General features: G+C 36.4%; 1 protein-coding gene across 2 annotated transcripts in view; it reads left to right on the forward strand.

Moving 5' to 3' along the window:
- The window catches only part of eml5 (EMAP like 5), a 108,820-nt gene that overhangs the window by 50,221 nt on the left and 38,943 nt on the right, over positions 1-19,656 (forward strand). For both annotated transcript variants that reach the window (XR_009425066.1, XM_059520788.1), the window contains exons 8-20: positions 2,721-2,858; positions 3,862-4,118; positions 4,221-4,433; positions 4,524-4,691; positions 5,786-5,892; positions 5,976-6,094; positions 8,783-8,969; positions 9,111-9,216; positions 13,427-13,520; positions 15,138-15,238; positions 16,314-16,507; positions 16,598-16,709; positions 16,993-17,120. Coding sequence is in view for 1 of the 2 variants with exons in the window: in XM_059520788.1 (XP_059376771.1) it covers positions 2,721-2,858; positions 3,862-4,118; positions 4,221-4,433; positions 4,524-4,691; positions 5,786-5,892; positions 5,976-6,094; positions 8,783-8,969; positions 9,111-9,216; positions 13,427-13,520; positions 15,138-15,238; positions 16,314-16,507; positions 16,598-16,709; positions 16,993-17,120 (1,924 nt within the window). In the remaining variant the exon portion in view is untranslated. The remainder of the gene's footprint in view (positions 1-2,720; positions 2,859-3,861; positions 4,119-4,220; positions 4,434-4,523; positions 4,692-5,785; positions 5,893-5,975; positions 6,095-8,782; positions 8,970-9,110; positions 9,217-13,426; positions 13,521-15,137; positions 15,239-16,313; positions 16,508-16,597; positions 16,710-16,992; positions 17,121-19,656) is intronic.

Raw genomic sequence — 19,656 nt, forward strand, 5'->3', positions numbered from 1 at the left:
TTTGATATTCTAGGTATTATCAAATTGCTTTTTGAGTTTTGAGAACGTAGCGGACGTGGAGGATTGTAATGTAACAGGAGCTCATTCAAATACTGAGGTGATAAACCATTCAGGGCTTTATAAGTAAAAAGCAATATTTTAAAATCTATACGATGTTTAATAGGGAGCCAGTGCAGTGTTGACAGGACCGGGCTAATATGGTCATACTTCCTGGTTTTAGTAAGAAGCTCTAGCGGATGCACTTTGGACTAGCTGTAGTGTGTTTACTAAGCATGCAGAACAACCACCCAATAAAGCATTACAATAATCTAACCTTGAGGTCATAAATGCATGGATTAACATTTCTGCATTTGACATTGAGAGCATAGGCCGTAATTTAGATACATTTTTGATATGGAAAAATGCAGTTTTACAAATGCTAGAAACGTGGCTTTCTAAGGAAATGATATTCATGATAGTTGACTCCTACTCGCAAATGACAAACAAAAAGTGTCTTAGATTTAAATCAATATATTTGTAAAAGATTTGATCTTTGAAAATATATATTTTTTTCAATATTTTAAGGCACACGGTGTCATTCACACCAACATAAACACGCTATCGTAATCACTTCCGGGTTACTTGTTTCGGGTCAGGTTCACTCGTCAGCAGTCCTTCTCTCTCTCACCTGTTTCTCCTGGCGTTATATACTCTCTCCACGCCAATTACTGAAACAAGACACAGGTGTTGATTATTTCCATCCAACCCATTCACTCACCGTTCATCTCCTGCTTCTCTCTCCCGCTACCGACTTCGCTAAACCATGCCCCCCTTGCCACAATATTGTTTTCTGTAAGTGAGTAAACAAGATGATTTTCACATAATTTAGAACGAAAAATTCTAGGCTACAAGCTCCAGTTCTCAAAAGTCCCAGGAACCAATGTTCTGTATGTGTTTTATGGCCTTATTCAAGTGTTTTAACATTTTTAGTTTATCACTAACCACGCATATTTTTTTTTCTCAAAAACACAACCATGTACATACATGCTGCTCACATATTATTATAGGCCAGTTTGTGCTGATTACAGTGATATTAGATTTTAGCCATTTAGATGTTTATAAGTAACTAAAAAAGCACAAATGTCAGGGCATGACAAAACTTTTCCAGGCCTCAAAAATACCCTTAGACTCCAGAGGGTTAAAGCTTGTATTTTGTAATCTGTAGTGAAATACATTTTAAAAGTAACCTTCCCAGCCCTGCACCCACCTGAACAAAGATCATAATTTAGTCATTTGAGAACTGCTGTCACTTCCTCTACATCTTCAGTCCCAGCAGCAGCGTAACAGATCATTAATTCATGTCCTTGCATAAGTTAGGTGATACATGCCATTTTACTCTCTCAGAATATAAATGTTTTTTCTCCGTTTTTTAAACTACACAGCACAGCAAGAGCACATTACTCCAAACTACACTACCCATAAATCATTTCACTCTGGACTATCAATCATAGATAGTGATCTTCAGCGATAACTCCTATTTCTCTTCTCATTGATATGACAACGATAAGCGTGTGCTTCTGATGCTGCGTGCAGCTGAAATCAACCAGACACTCATCTCAATGAAAAAGATCGACCTTAGAAATAACTAACCTGAACATATAATGCTGATGTATATGGCAAACCCTGTTGAAATGCATACACAATATGCATATTTCATTTAACCTGTTTCATGTCCGTTACTATCGGTGTGTCATCAGAGCGATTACATATGCTCTAAACTGCATTTTTCTCCAGCTGTATAAACACGGATGCTAAATGCTGCTGCTAATATGCTTAATATTTTGCTCCTGTATACAATGCAAACTGCTAACATATATTTGAATGTTGAGCAGAGAGCTTGTTGGCTACCAATACAGGAGAAAACCAATCAGCTGTGCTATGTGATGATGTCATTAGGTCAGATTGAATTAGACCTATTGGACTGCGCCATCTGGAGTTTCATGCCAGAATTCTGTATTTCAAATCTATTTACATATTTACTGACAAATAGCTTGAGACATAGTAATATAAAATTATAATTAAACTTTAGTGCGGGTAATACTCGCGCACAATGCACACTTCTTAACATTAAGCCTAAAATGTGTTTTATTATCACTGTCGATGAGAATTGTATCATCTTTGAAGAATATTGGTCTTTAAATGCAAGATTTTCAACGTGTACCTGAAGTTTACTTGCAATAGTTCCACTTCAGCACAAACATACTTCGGTATATATTTAGTTGGACTTCATCATTACTTCCACTCAATTAAAGTCCATTAAGTTGTTCCAGTTTAGCAGATTTTAAGTATAACTGTTTATACTTAAACTGTTAAAGGGGTATACTAAAAGTACAATTGCATGTTATTTTTATTAAGTACATAAATATATAAATGTATTTGTAGTATAAAATAAAATAAATGTATTATTAATAGATTTTTAAAATGATTTTTCACTAAGGCACATTTGTTTTTCACAAGGGATTACTTATGAAGTTCCTTTTGTACATTCTAGTGGCATGAAAAATTAACAGTAATTGACATTACACACTTCATGTGTCATGAGCTGTAATGAAACCTCTGAGCAATAGTGTATTAACCTCAGATTAGATGAAGGCTATTAAGAGCATGATCTTTTATATTCAATGCACTAATTTGTGTATCTTTATGGGTTATTACTTCCTCTTTTTCATTTTGTATTGGAGGATCTGGAGTCTTGTAGATCATGCACTAATAGCACGCTGCAACATGGAGGAGCCTATACGCTGTGCTGCTGTTAGTACGGACGGAATCCACCTCGCTCTGGGCATGAAAGACGGATCCTTCACAGTGCTGAGAGTCAGGTGATGCACTCAGGCAAAACACAGCAGAGCAGGGATACTTGTCAAATTTAGCCTACCAAAAGCTTACCAAAACTGCGTCACTGCTTAATATTTGAAAACTGCTTGCCATGCGCAGCAAACAACATGGAGGAAAAAACAGGAAATTATGTCATATATATATATATATATATATATATATATATATATATATATATACATATATATATATATATTTATATATATATATATATATATATATATATATATATATATATATATATATATAGAAGAGAAGACCCCTACACACCCTCATGTCCCTCAGTTGTCCTCAGTGTGAAAAGATGGATCTCAAAATAATACCGTCATCGTTAGAAAGGGTTCAAATAAACAAAAATATTGCAAAACCAAAGAATTTGTGGGACCTAAAGGATTTTTCTGAAAAACAGCGGGCAATTTAACTGTTCAAGACAAACAAGGGACTCATGAACAACTATCACTAAACAAAATATCATAGCTGTGTATCATCCAGGTGACAACACAGCATTAAGAATCAAGTGTGTGTAAACTCTCAAACAATCTCATTTTCATAAATTCATCTAATATTTTCTCTCGTGGACTGTATGTAAATGTCTTTTTTGGGAAATATCTTTTTCAGGTCAGTACTTAAAAAAAAAAATAATGTGCATTTTGTATGATCCCTCTTATTTTGGTAAAATAATTACCATTTAGCAGATTCTGAAAGGGGGATGTAAACTTTTGACTTCAACTGTAACTAAACTAAAAGGCAATTATTGTTATGAAGATTAAGGTGATTAAAATATGAGGCTGGTCTAAGACTGTTGGTTACTGATTGTTGGTTACTGCACATTTTAAAAAACAATCAAGTATTCACCAAAATCAAGCTTCTATTACTATTACCGGATAATTTTACTCAAAGGCCCCTGCTCACTCTGCACTTTCTAAAAGTGAGCTATGCAGTTTGAGTATCCCTGGTCCATGTGTTAGACCTGTACTCCTTTTACAGGGACATGACGGAGGTGGTCCACATTAAGGACCGTAAAGAGGCTATCCATGAACTGAAGTACTCCCCTGATGGAGCGCACCTAGCCGTGGGCTCTAATGATAACTCGGTGGACATCTACGGCGTTGTGCAGCGATACAAGAAGGTGGGCGAATGCGTGGGCTCCAGCAGCTTCATCACACACATGGATTGGTCCACTGACAGCAAGTATCTACAGACCAATGACGGAAACGGTCGGCGGCTCTTCTACAGGATGCCCAGTAAGAGCTCTGTGCTCTCTTAGAATTATGTATTGTTGCTAGTATTTACGCCTTGGATTGGATAATATAATTTCAACTGATTTTGGTATTGTTTGTGTTTAGGTGGTAAAGAAGTGACCAACAGGGAAGAACTGAAGCTTGTTCAGTGGTCCTCATGGACTTGTGTCCTCGGGCCGGAGGTGAACGGGATCTGGCCTAAATACTCTGATATCAATGACATCAACTCTGTAGATGCCAACTTCAATAGTCAAGTTTTAGTTACAGCAGACGATTATGGATTAGTTAAATTATTTCGGTACCCATGTGTAAGAAAAGGTGGGTCCTCTTTTACTCTTGGTCTCATTTTTGATAATGACATTCTATCAGTATTTATGCTTACCCAGTTTGCCTTTTTTACATCTCTAGGTGCTAAGTTTAAAAAATATTTAGGCCACTCAGCACACATAACCAATGTTAGATGGTCACATGATTATCAGTGGGTGATTACTATTGGTGGAGCCGATCATTCAGTGTTCCAGTGGAAGTTTGTCCCTGAAAGGAAGTCAAAAGAAACTCTTCATATAGCCCCTCAAGGTGTGAATCTATCTATCTATCTATCTATCTATCTATCTATCTATCTATCTATCTATCTATCTATCTATCTATCTATCTATCTATCTATCTATCTATCTATCTATCTATCTATTTGTCAAGTATAGTATATAAGTATAAAAATAAATAAGATAATGTATTATTGAAACAAAATGCAACTTTAAGGACACTTTTAAAAAGTGTGCATTGTAATGTAACAGTCCAATTAAATGTTTTACCTTAAAGTACATTACCTTTAAGTCCATAAATCTTTGGTTTAATAATCTTTAGTCGAGTTTTTAAAAAGAACACTGTATTATTATTCAATATTACATTTATAAATCATATATTTCAAGTGTACCGAATTGTGACTTTAAATGTGTAATTACAAATATATTTAAAGGCATGACATAAACCTTTTATTAGAAATTACATTAAAGTAATGCTTGGCAACACATTTTGCAGTACACTTTTACCATATTTTAAAGACAATCAAAGTAATTATGAGATATAAAGATGAAAAACCCTAATAAAACATACATTGATCTAATGTTCAAATATAAAATTAAAGTGACGGTTAAATATTTCTGTAAAAAACTTGGTCAAATGCTCACTGAAGAAATCATGAAACTTGTTCATTTATATGAACTGTCAGAACAAACTGATCTTTTGAAAAATGTAAATCTGAAAAGCTAATCTAAAAATCTATTGAAGGAACAAATAAATGTCAAGGCAATGGCTGTGCTGCTAAAATACGTGCTGGATTATATAAGCAAAGCACCGTTTTACTAATGCAAATTGATTCTACTTTTTCTTCGCATGTTGCTGCTCAGTCTACCATGTCACTGTTCATTTTCCTAATGGATTTCTCACTGCTCATGTTGGCAGTTCTGTTTCTTAGACATCAGCAGTTTTCTTAGAGATAAATCAATAAAGAGGAGGGGCAGCACTTAGAAATGACTAAGTTACTCAGGGTTTCTCGGGAGATCATGATAAATGGAATAGTTGCTAATTTGTTAATTCATTTATTTGTTTTACTTGAGTGGAATGCATAATCAGCACAGCAGTTCAATTGTTTTGCCTTTTCTGTCTTACAGAGACATTAGTAGACTCACACAGCGAGGAATCCGACTCGGATCAGTCAGACGTGCCTGAGATGGACTCTGAAATTGAACAGGAGACCCAACTTACTTACCGACGACAGGTTGTTTAAAACATGTTTATCAAAACCTGAGAGCAGGACCTCAGTTGTGTGTTTGGGGAGTTTTATGAGGTTTTTTGGTCCAGGTTTACAAAGAAGATCTACCTCAGCTGAAAGAACAGTGTAAGGAGAAGCATCGTGCCATGGCTATGAAGAAAAGGGAAAGAGCTCCAGCCAGTGGATTGAGGTTGCACTTTATACATGGGTAAGTGCTTCAACAGATCCCAAACAGCATTGACAGCCATCTTGGTTTGTTATATGAGGAGCTCTCAAAAGTACTGAACAGATAGCAAACAAATCATTACTCTCCAAAATCTGTCTCCCCAACATAAAATTAGTGTACAGTTTGTGCATAAACCAGTTACCATGTTACAAACAACTTGACCACTGTGACCTGCTTTTTTTCACAAATTTTTTTTTTTGTTAATAATTATTATAACTCTTGAGTAATATAATATAATATAATATAATATAATATAATATAATATAATATAATATAATATAATATAATATAATATAATATAATATAATATAATATAATATAATATAATATAATATAATATTTTAAAGGTTTTGAAGCATGAATTAAATGTTTCCGGTGCATTACTACATTGTGTACACATACAAAAGGGTTCTGATGTTTGAGCAAAAAGTTTTCTACAACTATGCCAAAGCAATTGACAAAAACAACAACCTTTAAATCAATTTAAAGTTTATGCATATACAGTTTATGGTTTATATGAGGTTAAATTACATTTCAAAGCCTATTCAGTGTTAAAAACAATGGCTTTAAATTATACTGCAGCACTGAATGGCTGTAATTAATGGCTAAATTGAAGGGGAAATAGAGACATCAGTAACAGTATTAATATTCATTACTAATAGGCTACTTAGTAAAAAGCTCATTAAAAATGCTATTAAATACATATTTTAAATAGACCAACTTGATGTTGTTTCTACATTAATTTGGAGATTCAATGTGCAATATAAATATAACATATTAATATGCAATTAACTGTGATTAATTCAGAAAAATATGTGATTATTAGCTACACTTTTTTTATCGATTGACAGCACTAAATAAAATAAAAGCCAGAAACATACTTTTTAATGCAGAAAGATTAAAATTCAAAGCATGATATTTATAAATAAACCTATGGGGATTGTAATGGGAGTGATTTAATTCTGAATAGACCACACATCTGGTAAAGACACAGTGTAAAGAGGTCTCCATATATTTTTCATTATTTATTTATGCACCTGCAAATCAAAAGTTTATTTAACTCTAAATATGCGTAACAAAGCTCTGGCAAGTGCCAGTTTCATTCCCAAAGATGAACTTTAGTCATCCTTAGAGACTATAGAGCAGTTCCTGTCAGTTCACAGATCTTCTGAAGGTTGTCTCCAGCTTGATTTGCTTTGAAGTTACCAATACTTTCAACATCAGCCTGCCTCTCTGACTCAGACAAAGCTCAGAGTGATGCATGTGGACACCCCCAGAGTCTGCTGCATTATTAGACCTATCTGACAGCCTCCAGCTGTGTTCTGGAGAAGATGGTGACCAACGCTCAGCTGTTTCAGGAACCGTGCTGTCTGCTTTCCTTTTCACCCTTTACATGGCAGAGTGAAGGTAGTTAAAACTATGCCCACAAGCTCATGCTTTCCAATTACTCTGAGATAAGTTTAAGTCAGGGGAAGAAAGTGAAAGACTGTTCTCCAGTGTAGAAGTTGTCTTGGAAACTGATCTGGGTTGGACTCACAAAACAGTTGCCCATCAGTTTTGGTCTTTCAACACTCAAACATGCTAATCCTTCTCAAAAACCCTCAGATCAACTCGATGGCCTGCAATAACAGCCACAGCTGCATTAAGATGAACTTCAAATGTGTAGCATTTGTTTCAAATGCATCCATAGGTCATTAGATGGACTGAGGATTACAGATTCAAGTCTAAGAACAGTACAGTTGTAATTGCAATGTTGCCCAGTGAAGCTGTGCATTGGCTGCTAGAATAGACTTGGATCTGCTTTTAGAGGATGAAGATATGATGCTGAGGAAAATATTTAGATGAGGTTAACTTAATGGTTTACAGAAGCAAGGCAATTTAGGTCACAGAATAAAATCCCATTTGTTTGTGTCTATCTATTTGTCCATTTATTGAAATAAGTAGAAACGACACTAATGCATTTATAGCACTGTAAGCGGAGACTAAAAAATTATGAAAAATGAAGATGATCATAAACAATTAAAATGATTTAAGGACATCATGAAATGTATTTAGGCTCGTGTTGTTTTACTGAAGCTTGATATGTTATGCTCTGCAGTTTTCAAAATGGATAAATAATTAATAAATATGTAAAAAGCTTAGTTGTCGTTTTTTATCTGAATGCTCAAAGTCAATATGAAATGAACATTCACCTTTTGCTGCTTTTTTAATACATATTACATTATTATATTATCTTATTGTGAACAATTCATCTGCACATCATCCATGACCTCATCAAAATTTCATAACTAGATGTTTTCTTGACAAAATGACAGAATTTGTAATAAAGTATAATAAGACTAGTTTCATTCATAAAAAAAAACAAACAAAAAAAACTTTTTTTAAAACAAGTCAATTGAGTGCCTTATTCAGTGGCTCACTCATGATTAAAAAAAAGCATTCACTTGTTGCCACCTACTGGCTTAGTTATGTCATTACATAGAAAACTGTTTTGGTGAATGGATTCAGAAGATTTGAAAATATTCAAATTAGCTTGAATAGAATTACATTGAGATACAGTAGATATGTCCATCCATGCATGCAAGTGATTTTAGTATAGGGTATAGGATGAGCTATGGTCGAGGAGACATTTGTAATGTGTGTGTGTGTGTGTGTAAATGTGTGTTTCAGTTACAGAGGTTATGACTGCAGAAGTAACCTCTTCTACACTCAGACCGGTGAGATTGTGTATCATGTGGCGGCTGTGGGAGTGGTGTACAACAGACAGCAGAACACGCAGCGCTTTTACCTGGGCCATGATGATGACATCCTCTGTCTGGCCATCCACCCCGTCAAAGACTATGTAGCCACAGGCCAGGTACAGTCAGCTGCACAAACGTCTCTCTTTGTCATCAATAGCACACAGAGCAGAGATGTTTCTCTTCTGAATAGATACAAATCACTTTAGTTCAGCTAATGGTCAGGACATATGAATTATCTGTGTTTGTTTCTTATCCAGGTGGGCCGTGATTCTTCTATTCATATATGGGAGACAGAGTTTTTGAAGCCATTGTCTGTTCTTAAAGGATTCCATCAGTTTGGGGTGTGTGCACTTGACTTCTCAGGTATGCACTGTGGAAAAAAGCCCCACTGAGAGGTCACGTCTGGTCTCCTGATTATTGGTGGCAACATTACTATTACTATTGATTAGGGAGTTTATTAAAGATGAAAAGAACTTCATGCTTTCATGTCAGTTGATTCATCGCAATATTTCATGTCAATTTAATGCATCCTCGATAAAAATTGGCATTAAGTTATTGAGTTAAAAAATTCCTACTGACCCCAAACTTGAATTATAGTGTATATTCTTTATAAAGTTGAGTGAAGAACCAAAGTATACTACAGAAAGAAGACTCTAGGACAGGGCTATTCAATTTTAATTTGAGAGCTGGATTATCGAATTGAAAATTTGATGTCTATGCTTTCTATGATTCTTGCCAACATCTACTGATGTTGTGGTGTCTCTCCGTTTAAGGTTAAAAAAATTATTTTCCATATAATGTACATTATTGTTTCTTCTTTATGCCCCGCCTTTCTGAAATGCGTAAATTTTTACAAAGCTCATCGGTCTAAAAAGGGAGGTGTGCTCTGATTGGCCAGCTATCCAGTGTGTTGTGATTGGCCAAATACCTCAAGTGTGTGACGGAAATGTTAAGCCCCTAAACACTGTGATGCTGTGTGGCGCGACGAGACAAAACAAATAAAACCCATTACAAACGAGGCATTCTTTGCATCCTGTGGGAACATAATTACTGATTATAATGACTTGTACCGTCTTTTTACGCGTTGCGTTGCATCGCGATGCGTAAACATAAAACCATGTCTCCATTTGTGATTGGAAAAATTACAAACAACAAGTGCTACTCTACACTTACAACTTTGAATCATCAGTGGCAAATTCTTTAAATATAAAAAACCTACTTCAGGAAACAGTCCTCCATAAAATGCGTTGCACACATCTGAATATTTGGTTTGAACTATTCTGAAACAGATACAACTTAACCAATGATTTCAAATCATGTCTCTTTTAGAAGGCCAAACAAAGTAATTTCCCTTTCACAATGAAACAGCATCACACATGGCGAGCTTGAGTGAGTGGAGTCCAGGTTGAGAATGCCGCGGCCAGCAAATTCGACGAAGGAGCTTGCGGCAACCACGTAACGACACCCGGGCTTACAGTGAAAGCCATCCGCCGATCCACAGCGCGGAGTTGATGTATTTCCTCAATGACCAGCATGGATCAGCTCTAGGCATGATGAAGCGGTTATCATCCTCCTTTTAAAGGCCAAACAAAGTAGTTTTGCTTACACAGTGAAACACACAGCTCCACAACATGGCAGCACGGCAACAACAATACTACACCGAGAATAAAAATCAAGCCTTCTTTCGGCTTTATGCAAATCTTCCCACATCATAACGTAGAGATGTAGGGGCGTGTTAAACAAGGCATTTGTGGGGGGGGGGGGGGGGGGGGTTGACTGTTAACTTTTATAAAGAATATCTCTTTAGATTTGAGACTTTAGTCTTTGCAACTTTACAGATCTTCTTTATACACCAAGAGCTTGTAACACTCCAAAGATAAAGGAAAAACTGAAATCGCATCATAAAACCCCTTTAATTAGTGCAAACACAATTTTAACACAGGAGATTAAAATTATCCTTAAAATGCTAAAATGAACAAATAGCTCCACTTTCTGACACATTTAAAATTGTATGACTCATGGTCTGAATAAAAGGTATGAATAGAATAGTATCTCCAGTCTGGTAAAAATAGGTCAGCCACCCTTTTATGTGTGTTGTTTTTTGTGTGAATAGAATCTTTATATATACAGTGTCAAACAGTTCATGCCACACTGTAAAAAAAAAATGCTTAATGCTTAAAATATATATATATATATATATATATATATATATATATATATTTTTTTTTTAAGCATTAAGCATTATTTTTTTTACAGTGTGGCATGAACTGTTTGACACTCAGATGATGGCATTTTATCTATCTGTAACAGCTCTGAATAGGATTTGTAACAATGGACTTCATAGTGAATTTACCTGAGCAGGTTCTCCATATTTATCTCTATTAAATTTATGCATTTGGCAGACCCTCTTATCCAAAGTAACTTACATTGCATTTAAGGTATACACACTTTTATTAGTTATTGCATTCCTTGGGAATCAAACCCATGACTTTAACATACAGACTTTGCCACATATTCCTGTTCATTTTATAGATTATTCTTCTTATTATATATCCTTTTAGTCTGCACCCCGACGTCCTCGTCCTCAAAGCTCCCAAACTTGCACGTGTCAGTGTTTACGAATAGATTAAATGAAACGGGACAAATTTAATCTTGACAAACTATGTATCATTATAAAGATCTAAGCCTCAAGCATTAGACAGATCTCTGTTTTTCAATGGAAAGCTTATAAAGACTGTATTTGCTACATTTGTGTAAGCAGTACACATAAAAACATGAACATTAGAAACGCAGTACATACCAGATCCGTCGTAATAACGAGTCATAAACACATCCACAGCTGTAAATCCCGGTTTAGTTAGAAAGGTAAGGGTCCACTGAACGACATCTCATGAAGCACGTTTAGTCCAAAAAAGCAATAAGGTTGTAATATGGATCATAATTCCTTTGTTTAAGTTTCAGTTTTTCAGGGACAGAACTGTTTGCGTCCGTTATGGAATAACTCACGATCAGAAACTACGTCTTGGTAGTAAAAACACGGCATGGTTTTGCAGCGTACAGTGTCACAAACAGAATGAGACGATCCACCGGAAAAAAAGAATGAATGAAAGATATGCGAAAAATAGTTTATTTGAATTTTGGCGCTCCCTCGTGATGCGCTCTGACGCACCTGTCAGCTGATGGAGGCGGAACTTATAGCGATCGCCTTTTTCTTTGTTTCTTTTATTTTTCAACAGTTTTTATATATGTGAGAGTGTGTTTTATGTTGAATGTGAATGTATCTGCATGATTACCATCTGTTTGAGTGCAAATCAGCCCAAATCAGCTCGCTGTTACTGAATGGTCACGGCTATCAAAGTGAACGCGTCTATATGAATAGAGAGAGTGGATTATTTACTTCAGTGGCACATTTGTGTTATTACCATCTGTATAAGTGGCCATCAGCACATCAGCACTTATTTGCATCGTAATTCATTGTAAATGCTGCATTTCTCTCAGGATTTTCTAATTGGCAAAGAAAGTTAAATCTTTTTTTATTTTTCTTATTATTCTTATTTTTCATACTCAAATTAATCGTATTGTATTTTTCTAGTGCTCAAATAAATCATTTATATGATGTCTAAGTTTCTGTCTAGTGTTTTATAATTGATAAAAACTCTGCAGTGGTATGTTTACTGACTAAATAGTTTGTAGAAGCCTTCAATAATATTGGGAAATATATTTTCTTATATTTGGGGGGTGGGGGGTGTAGACATAGTCTCATAAAAATATTTGCAGGAGTCTCATTTTTCATGATATCTTATTCAGATTTGAAATAGAAACTCATGAGACATGTGACTTTCAACCCATTACTTTTCTAGATTGCTCCAGGACTCATTTCATGTATTTTTATATCAAATAAAAAAATATTTAAGTGTGGTAAAAAAAAAATTCAAGGCACTTCAGTGTCTATAACTTTTAATATTTTTGAGCATTAACAAATCTGGTTGATAAAAAGTAAAGCCCAAAGGGTCTTCTTTCCAAAGACACCAAAATTATGTTTGTAACACACTGAAGTAGGAAACTGTTACAATTATAAGTTTGGTAGAGCACTTTCAGCTGTGAGTCCCATAATGGGGGCTGCTGGCTAACAGGTTTAAACTGCCCGTTTATGCAGGAATAGTCCACGTGGCTACTAGGATAAACCACCGATCATATTTATTTATTTTTGTATGTATTGATTCTGAAATCATTGAAACATTCTTTGTGAACAGATCTACAATTTGTTAAACGAGACACATTTCATGTTTAAAATCAAAGGTCAGGTGTATAGAAGAACTTCTCTTGGCAAAGCTAAAACAACAGGGCCTCCTAATATCTGTCAATGTCATGAGCCTAAGCATAAATGATTATCCTCATTAGATGCCATCTAACTGAAATTTCCACTGGAGCGATGCTGTCACATTGTATTACTTGAGACATCTTGTTTCCTTGTTCGCAGGGTGGAGATGGTATAGAATCATTACATGATATACATGCCGTTATTTAGCTGATGTTGAGTATAAACAGAGCTCTATTATGTCTGTCTCTGCAGCGGATGGGAAGAGGCTGGCTTCAGTGGGTCTGGATGACAATCATACCATCGTCCTTTGGGAATGGAGGAAAGGAGAGAAGCTTTCCACCATCCGGTGAGTGAATAATACCTGCTTTGCTTCATTAAAGTTGTAGTCCAATTGATTTTGCTTGGGGCAAATGATGTGCTAGTGTGCTCCTAAAAGATTTTGGCAGATATAAGCATGTATAAGCAAAGTAATTATCTTACAGGAAAATATGACTCAAAAATATCTGTCCAATAAAAGTTTAATCTAGGATGAATTCCCTCTTCCAGTATTACCTATATAAATGACTAGCAATAACTAGAAGCGAATCAGTGGTGTAAAAACCCCTATTGGCAGTTTAATAAATAGACAAGCAATTTTGATATCTCCCATCCTAAATGTCTGTTTAAACAGAACTAGATTAAAAGTAAATTGCATTCGTCAAACTATTTCTTGGGGATTTAAAAGAAACGTTGTACTTTCTTCACCAAGTTTTAATGACACTTTTTAATACTTTGAAACACTTTTTCCCAAATAAACTTTTTTCTTTTTTTCATGTTTATGTATGTCATCTAAAATATATTGGCATCAATCCATTATAGCAAATGAGTGTCTCAACACTTCTTCATCACATTATCCTGTTTATCAGTCTCTGTCACAGCATGATCATTATCCCTGGAGAGAATTGTGAAACTCACTGCTATCCTTTTCTCTCCCTACAGAGTGATATTCATGATACGGCTGGTTTATGTTAACTCAGGGACTGTTTTATCCTTCTGTCACTACATACTGTGTTAGATGTTATTTAAATTTGATTTAGTTATTTATTTATTTGCTGTGTTGTGTCTTTGTTTTAAAACTGGCTTTTAAAATCCCACACAGCGAGCCACAAGGGTCCATAGAATATTTCAGAGAAATGTGCTAAATAAATAAATGAATTAACTAAATAAAAAGGAACAATAACTTACGTTTAAACTGGTCAGAAAACATGAGAGTTGCACATATTCATGCTATTTTATTTTTTGCCAATATAAATGGGTCTCCTTTAAAACACAAGTTCTGATTTTAAAATCTATATAAACCATGTTCAAAACATTATTATTACTAGCCTTAAGTATTACACAGAAAAGCTCTGGCAAGCATCCACAATGTTCTTGGAATGTGATTGTAACAGAATTTCTTAAGAAAATTTCGAAATTTTGTGTGAAACAGTTGTAGCTAAACACTGTAAAACACTGTAATGCACATTCTCTCATGATTTAGGCTACTGTGGTAATATACCACATAATATACCTGCTCTTAGAGTTTGAAGCATTTGTATTGCCCTGTTTGGATGCTCTTGAGTTCATAGGTAGTGCAGAGCTCCAGCTGACTCCTCCCTGGGGCTTTCTCTGGTAGAGAGGATGCTTGTGCGGGTGGAAGTAAATAGGGCTTGACAGTGCAGTCACTGCTCAGTGCTCTGCCCGCTCCACATCGGGCCTAATGCAAAATCGCAGTCAGCCACTGTCCCCCTCGCTGCTAAATTCCCCGCCGGCACTCAGACAGTGGAAACAACACAGTAGACAGGTCAATTACAGCCCTATAGTGCCGATTGTAACCTTTAAACTCTTAAAAACGATTGAGGGTTGTTCAGTTCATCTTTTTTGGTGCCAGCAAAAGAATCCAAAATACATTTAACAACATAAATGTCTTTCTTTTTATTTACAGGGGAAGTAAAGACAAAATATTTGTCATTAAAATCAACCCGTACATGCCAGACAAACTGATAACCGCTGGAGTGAAACACATGAAGTTTTGGCATAGAGCAGGTAAGTCTATGGCTATGTCCATATGAATCTGGATGGTGCTTACATTTCAAAATGCTCTCCATCCAAAATGTTGTAAGTGTTTTCCAAAAGTCGCTCATTCAGATGACACAGGTCTTGGGGGGAAATTTACACCAAAAAATTCTTTTTATGCATTTTGCCCCGTTCATTTACATGACAACAGCATTTCTTGGAATAATTGTGTAAGTGTATGTTTCTGAAATCTATACTATTATTGTCTTTGTGTAAACTGTAAAAACACAAATCTGTGAAAACAATAGCTTTGCTTCCATCCACCTATGAGACAGGATAACTTGACTAACCAGTGGAGCGACCTTTTTTACAGCATCTATATGTTGTTTTGCTCATTCTGAAATGCCTGAGGAAAGTCTGTCATCAAAGTATTTCTGTATAATTACCGTCTTACATGACTGCGTCACCAAAGAGCAGCCATGCACCTCTATAAGCAATGACCGCAATTGTTGTGTTACGTCTGCTCTCTAGGCACAAGTAATTTTTTACATATGAAAATTATTATATTCACTCACTTCTTGGAGATATTTGGTGGCAGTTTATCAGGAAGTAACAATTTTGTTCTCTTTGACACATTGGATGGAAACGGTGCTATATTCACAAATGTTTTATGCAATATTCCTGTTTTGTGCATAAAGTATGTTAAATTTGCATCTTTGGATGGAAACATATATAAATGTCTTGCACATGCATATTATGTGTTTACATGACATCGGCAACTACTGGTATGGCATGCATAATACATCATTTTAAGTAATGGATAATTTTGACAACATTGTCATCTGTAAATCTTACCAATTTTTAGCATATCTTATCATCATATTATCTTGGGTAAAGTGAATAAAAGCCATCTTCAAACATCTTCAAAAAGGTCAATTTTTCAGGAAGGTGTATTAATGTGTACAAAAAGCCAAAACTTAGAGCAAAAGAAGTGTTTTCAAATTTATATGGATTCGCTTGAACATCTTGTGCATGTCTTTTGGAGTATGTGAATCACTACACTTCCCCAGTCAGAGATCATCTTACAAACCATTGCTGTTTTCAGGAGGTGGACTGATTGGAAAGAAGGGCAGCATGGGAAAAACCGAAACAATGATGAGCGCGGTATATGGCTGGACGGAAGAAATGGTGTTCTCAGGAACCTGCGCTGGAGACATCTGCATCTGGAGAGAAATGTTCCTGGTGAAAACAGTCAAAGCTCATGATGGGCCTGTTTTTAGCATGCACGCCCTGGAGAAGGTATCAGATTTAGCTTCAAATAGCAAATAAGATTGAGTTACTATCCCTTTAAATATTTCAGAAATATAATGTGAATGTATTGTTAATAAGGGTTTTGTGACGGGTGGAAAGGATGGAATAGTGGCTTTGTGGGACGACACGTTTGAGAGATGCCTCAAGACATATGCCATAAAACGAGCGGTGCTTGCCCCAGGCTCCAAAGGTGAAGACGTCTCTTGCATTATTTCAAAGACAGTCTGTCTGTCTGTGTATCTTCTTTTATTTTGTTGTACAGTTGTACAGCATTTTTTTACTGGAAAACAAGACAAAAATACTAATTAAGACACTGTTTTTGCTGTTTAGCTTCAACAGTGTGACTAACTTAAATTAAAAGCCATTGAGGATAAAAACCTCCATGCATTCTCAAAGAACATTCAGTGTGTTTAATAAATAGAAAAGCCAAGGTCATGGATGGGTTTTTATTTATAACACGTCCCTTCCTGCAGGTTTGCTTTTAGAGGACAACCCCTCCATTCGTGCCATATCTTTGGGTCATGGGCATATTCTTGTAGGAACAAAGAACGGAGAGATTCTGGAGGTGGACAAAAATGGGCCCATTACTCTTCTGGTTCAGGTAAGGCACAGATTCATTTGTCAGATTAGCATGACAAGCCATTAAACATTGTGTGTGTGTGTGTGTGTGTGTGGGGGGGGGGGGGGGGATGGGTTGTGTTGTGTTGTGGACTCTTTATTTAGTAAAATATTACTAAATAAAGGATTGTTTAAAGATTATTACTGTGTTTTTCCCTAATGAACTAAATTGGTGAAAATTAAGAGGCTTAACAGATTCATGCCTTCCCTCAATTACAGTAAATTATGCACTTGTGAATAAGCCATGTGCATACATTAAAGCATTAAGCCCAAGGAAGCCATGGTTTACAGTCATTTTAGGGAAGTTAATAGGCAGAATGTGAAGTTCTCCAGTAATGTTTAGCCAAAGAGTTACCAAGCAACACACAGAAGCAGCAAGGAACCAATACAGCTGTGCAGTAATACTGGTGTTTATAGGTCACAGGTATGTGTTTATAAAGTATTTTACAACAACTTGGCTCAGGCAATCATTAGACTAGGACTGAAACTGTCTGCATATATCTTGTGCAACAGCATGAATGCTTTTTTATTCAACTCAAAAAAGCCTCTGTGATATGTCTGACAACACCTGCTTCTGTTTATTATTATCAGTGAGCTGGAAATATGTATTACACAACCGTAAAAAAAAAAAAGTTTAATTCCCATTATAGTTTCTAGAAACCTATTGTGGCGGGAGGAGCAAACGACAGATGCAGTGGGGGTGGCGTCAGGCCTCTGAGAGGCTTTTATTAACAAAAAAGCAAAACAGGGAAAAAAAGTGTCCAAAGGGGGAGAGTGTCCAAAACAACAGGAATCTGGTGTCCTCGTCTTGCTGCGGGGTTCGTGTGGGTCGGGCAGTGTTCATGGAGTAAGGGTCCAGGTAAGGGGCGGAGTCCGGAAGCCGCACGCACTCCCCTCTTCGGTCCGGGGCGCGAGGGGTAGCAGCTTTTTCTAGCAGCTTCATCCCTCTCACTGGCCGCGGCGCTTGACGGGGATAGACGGCCTGGCATCCTGGCCTGATGGCCGTGTAAACGGGTGAGGTTCTCGTCCGGCAGCTCATGTCTTTGGTGGCGCAGGAATCCCTCAACGCACCCTTCCTGGACCCACGAGGAAGCAAGGGGAAGAGACCGGTCTCTCGAGGAGAGGCGCGTTGGGCTTTTTAAACAGCGGCGGTGATGAGGCTCCATTTCCATCAGGTGTACCTCATCACACATCGCCAGCCCTGGGAGCCTTTCAGGATCCTGGTGAAAGGTGGTGATTTAGGACGGGGTGCCGATGATAATTAGGGGGGAGGCAGCTGACTCGTCACACTACATTAAAACCTTTTAGAAGGCTGATGTTTCATTGGTTGATCTTGTGGTTGATAGTTTATATACTTTTATTACATGGCTTTGTGGAATACTTGATTCTGATTGGTTAATAGTGCCATCCAGCGGTATGTTATTCCCAGATAACAACCACCAAATTGAATAACACACTGCTCATCCAGGTACTACGAGTTATCTTGAACGGTACTACTTATATGCTTCACTCCGCTATCATTGGCAGTCTGGTGCTATCTTCTGACTGCAAACACTCAACCACCGCATGTTAAAATAGAAAACTTTAGCACTAATTTAAACAAATATGGTAAAAAACTAAAAAATTTTAGGTGTGTAATAAGCGGGATAATGTACATCCAGCCGGTTGTTATCTCAGAATAAACCCCTTCAGACTGATACAAGAGCCCTCCACTTGGCGTCAGGGGTCCGGATCACTCTGTCAGGGTTTATTCTGAGATAACAACTGGCTGGATATACATTATCCCCTACTTAGTATAGTAATTTTGTATAGTAATATCTACATTATAAACTTTGGTAGGGTGGTTTCAAGACATTTTTCTGTTGTGTTTAATTTTGTTTGAACAAACAATTTTGTTTGTTAAGAACAGATTTTTTAGAAAATTCAGGTTTAAGTTTGCCATCTGTTTTTGTCTTTAAAAACATTGGTCATATAATTGTAGTATTTGCATACTAAACTGTGATTCTTCTTGTAAATCTAATTTTTTTGCAGACTTTTTTTTTTTACTCTTTTCACCTTACCGTTGTCTTGCAAAAAGTGTTATTCTCTTTATAGAAATACAAATCTACTTTTAAAAACCATTTTTTCCTTACAACAGCACCCGTAAATGACCCTGAGAATGAATGAGTCAGTCAAGTGTCTGTCTCTCCACCTGCCCTCACCACTGAACCACTCTGTAATGTTGTGTTCTGCACAACAGAGTTTTGCCATCATCACTGGAACTAAATTGCTCTAGTTCCACTTCAGTGACAAAAAAATGGTCCGAGGCTGTTGTTATGTAATAAATTGTAAACGGCAGTAACTGCAGACTGAGCAAAACTAGTCATTTTCCAGTACAGTCGTGGCCAAAAGTTTTGAGAATTACATAAATATTGGAAATTGGAAAAGTTGCTGCTTAAGTTTTTATAATAGCAATTTGCATATACTCCAGAATGTTATGAAGAGTGATCAGATGAATTGCATAGGCCTTCTTTGCCATG

Source organism: Carassius carassius, chromosome 32 (assembly GCF_963082965.1).
Source record: "Carassius carassius chromosome 32, fCarCar2.1, whole genome shotgun sequence".
Classification (NCBI taxonomy): domain Eukaryota; kingdom Metazoa; phylum Chordata; class Actinopteri; order Cypriniformes; family Cyprinidae; genus Carassius; species Carassius carassius.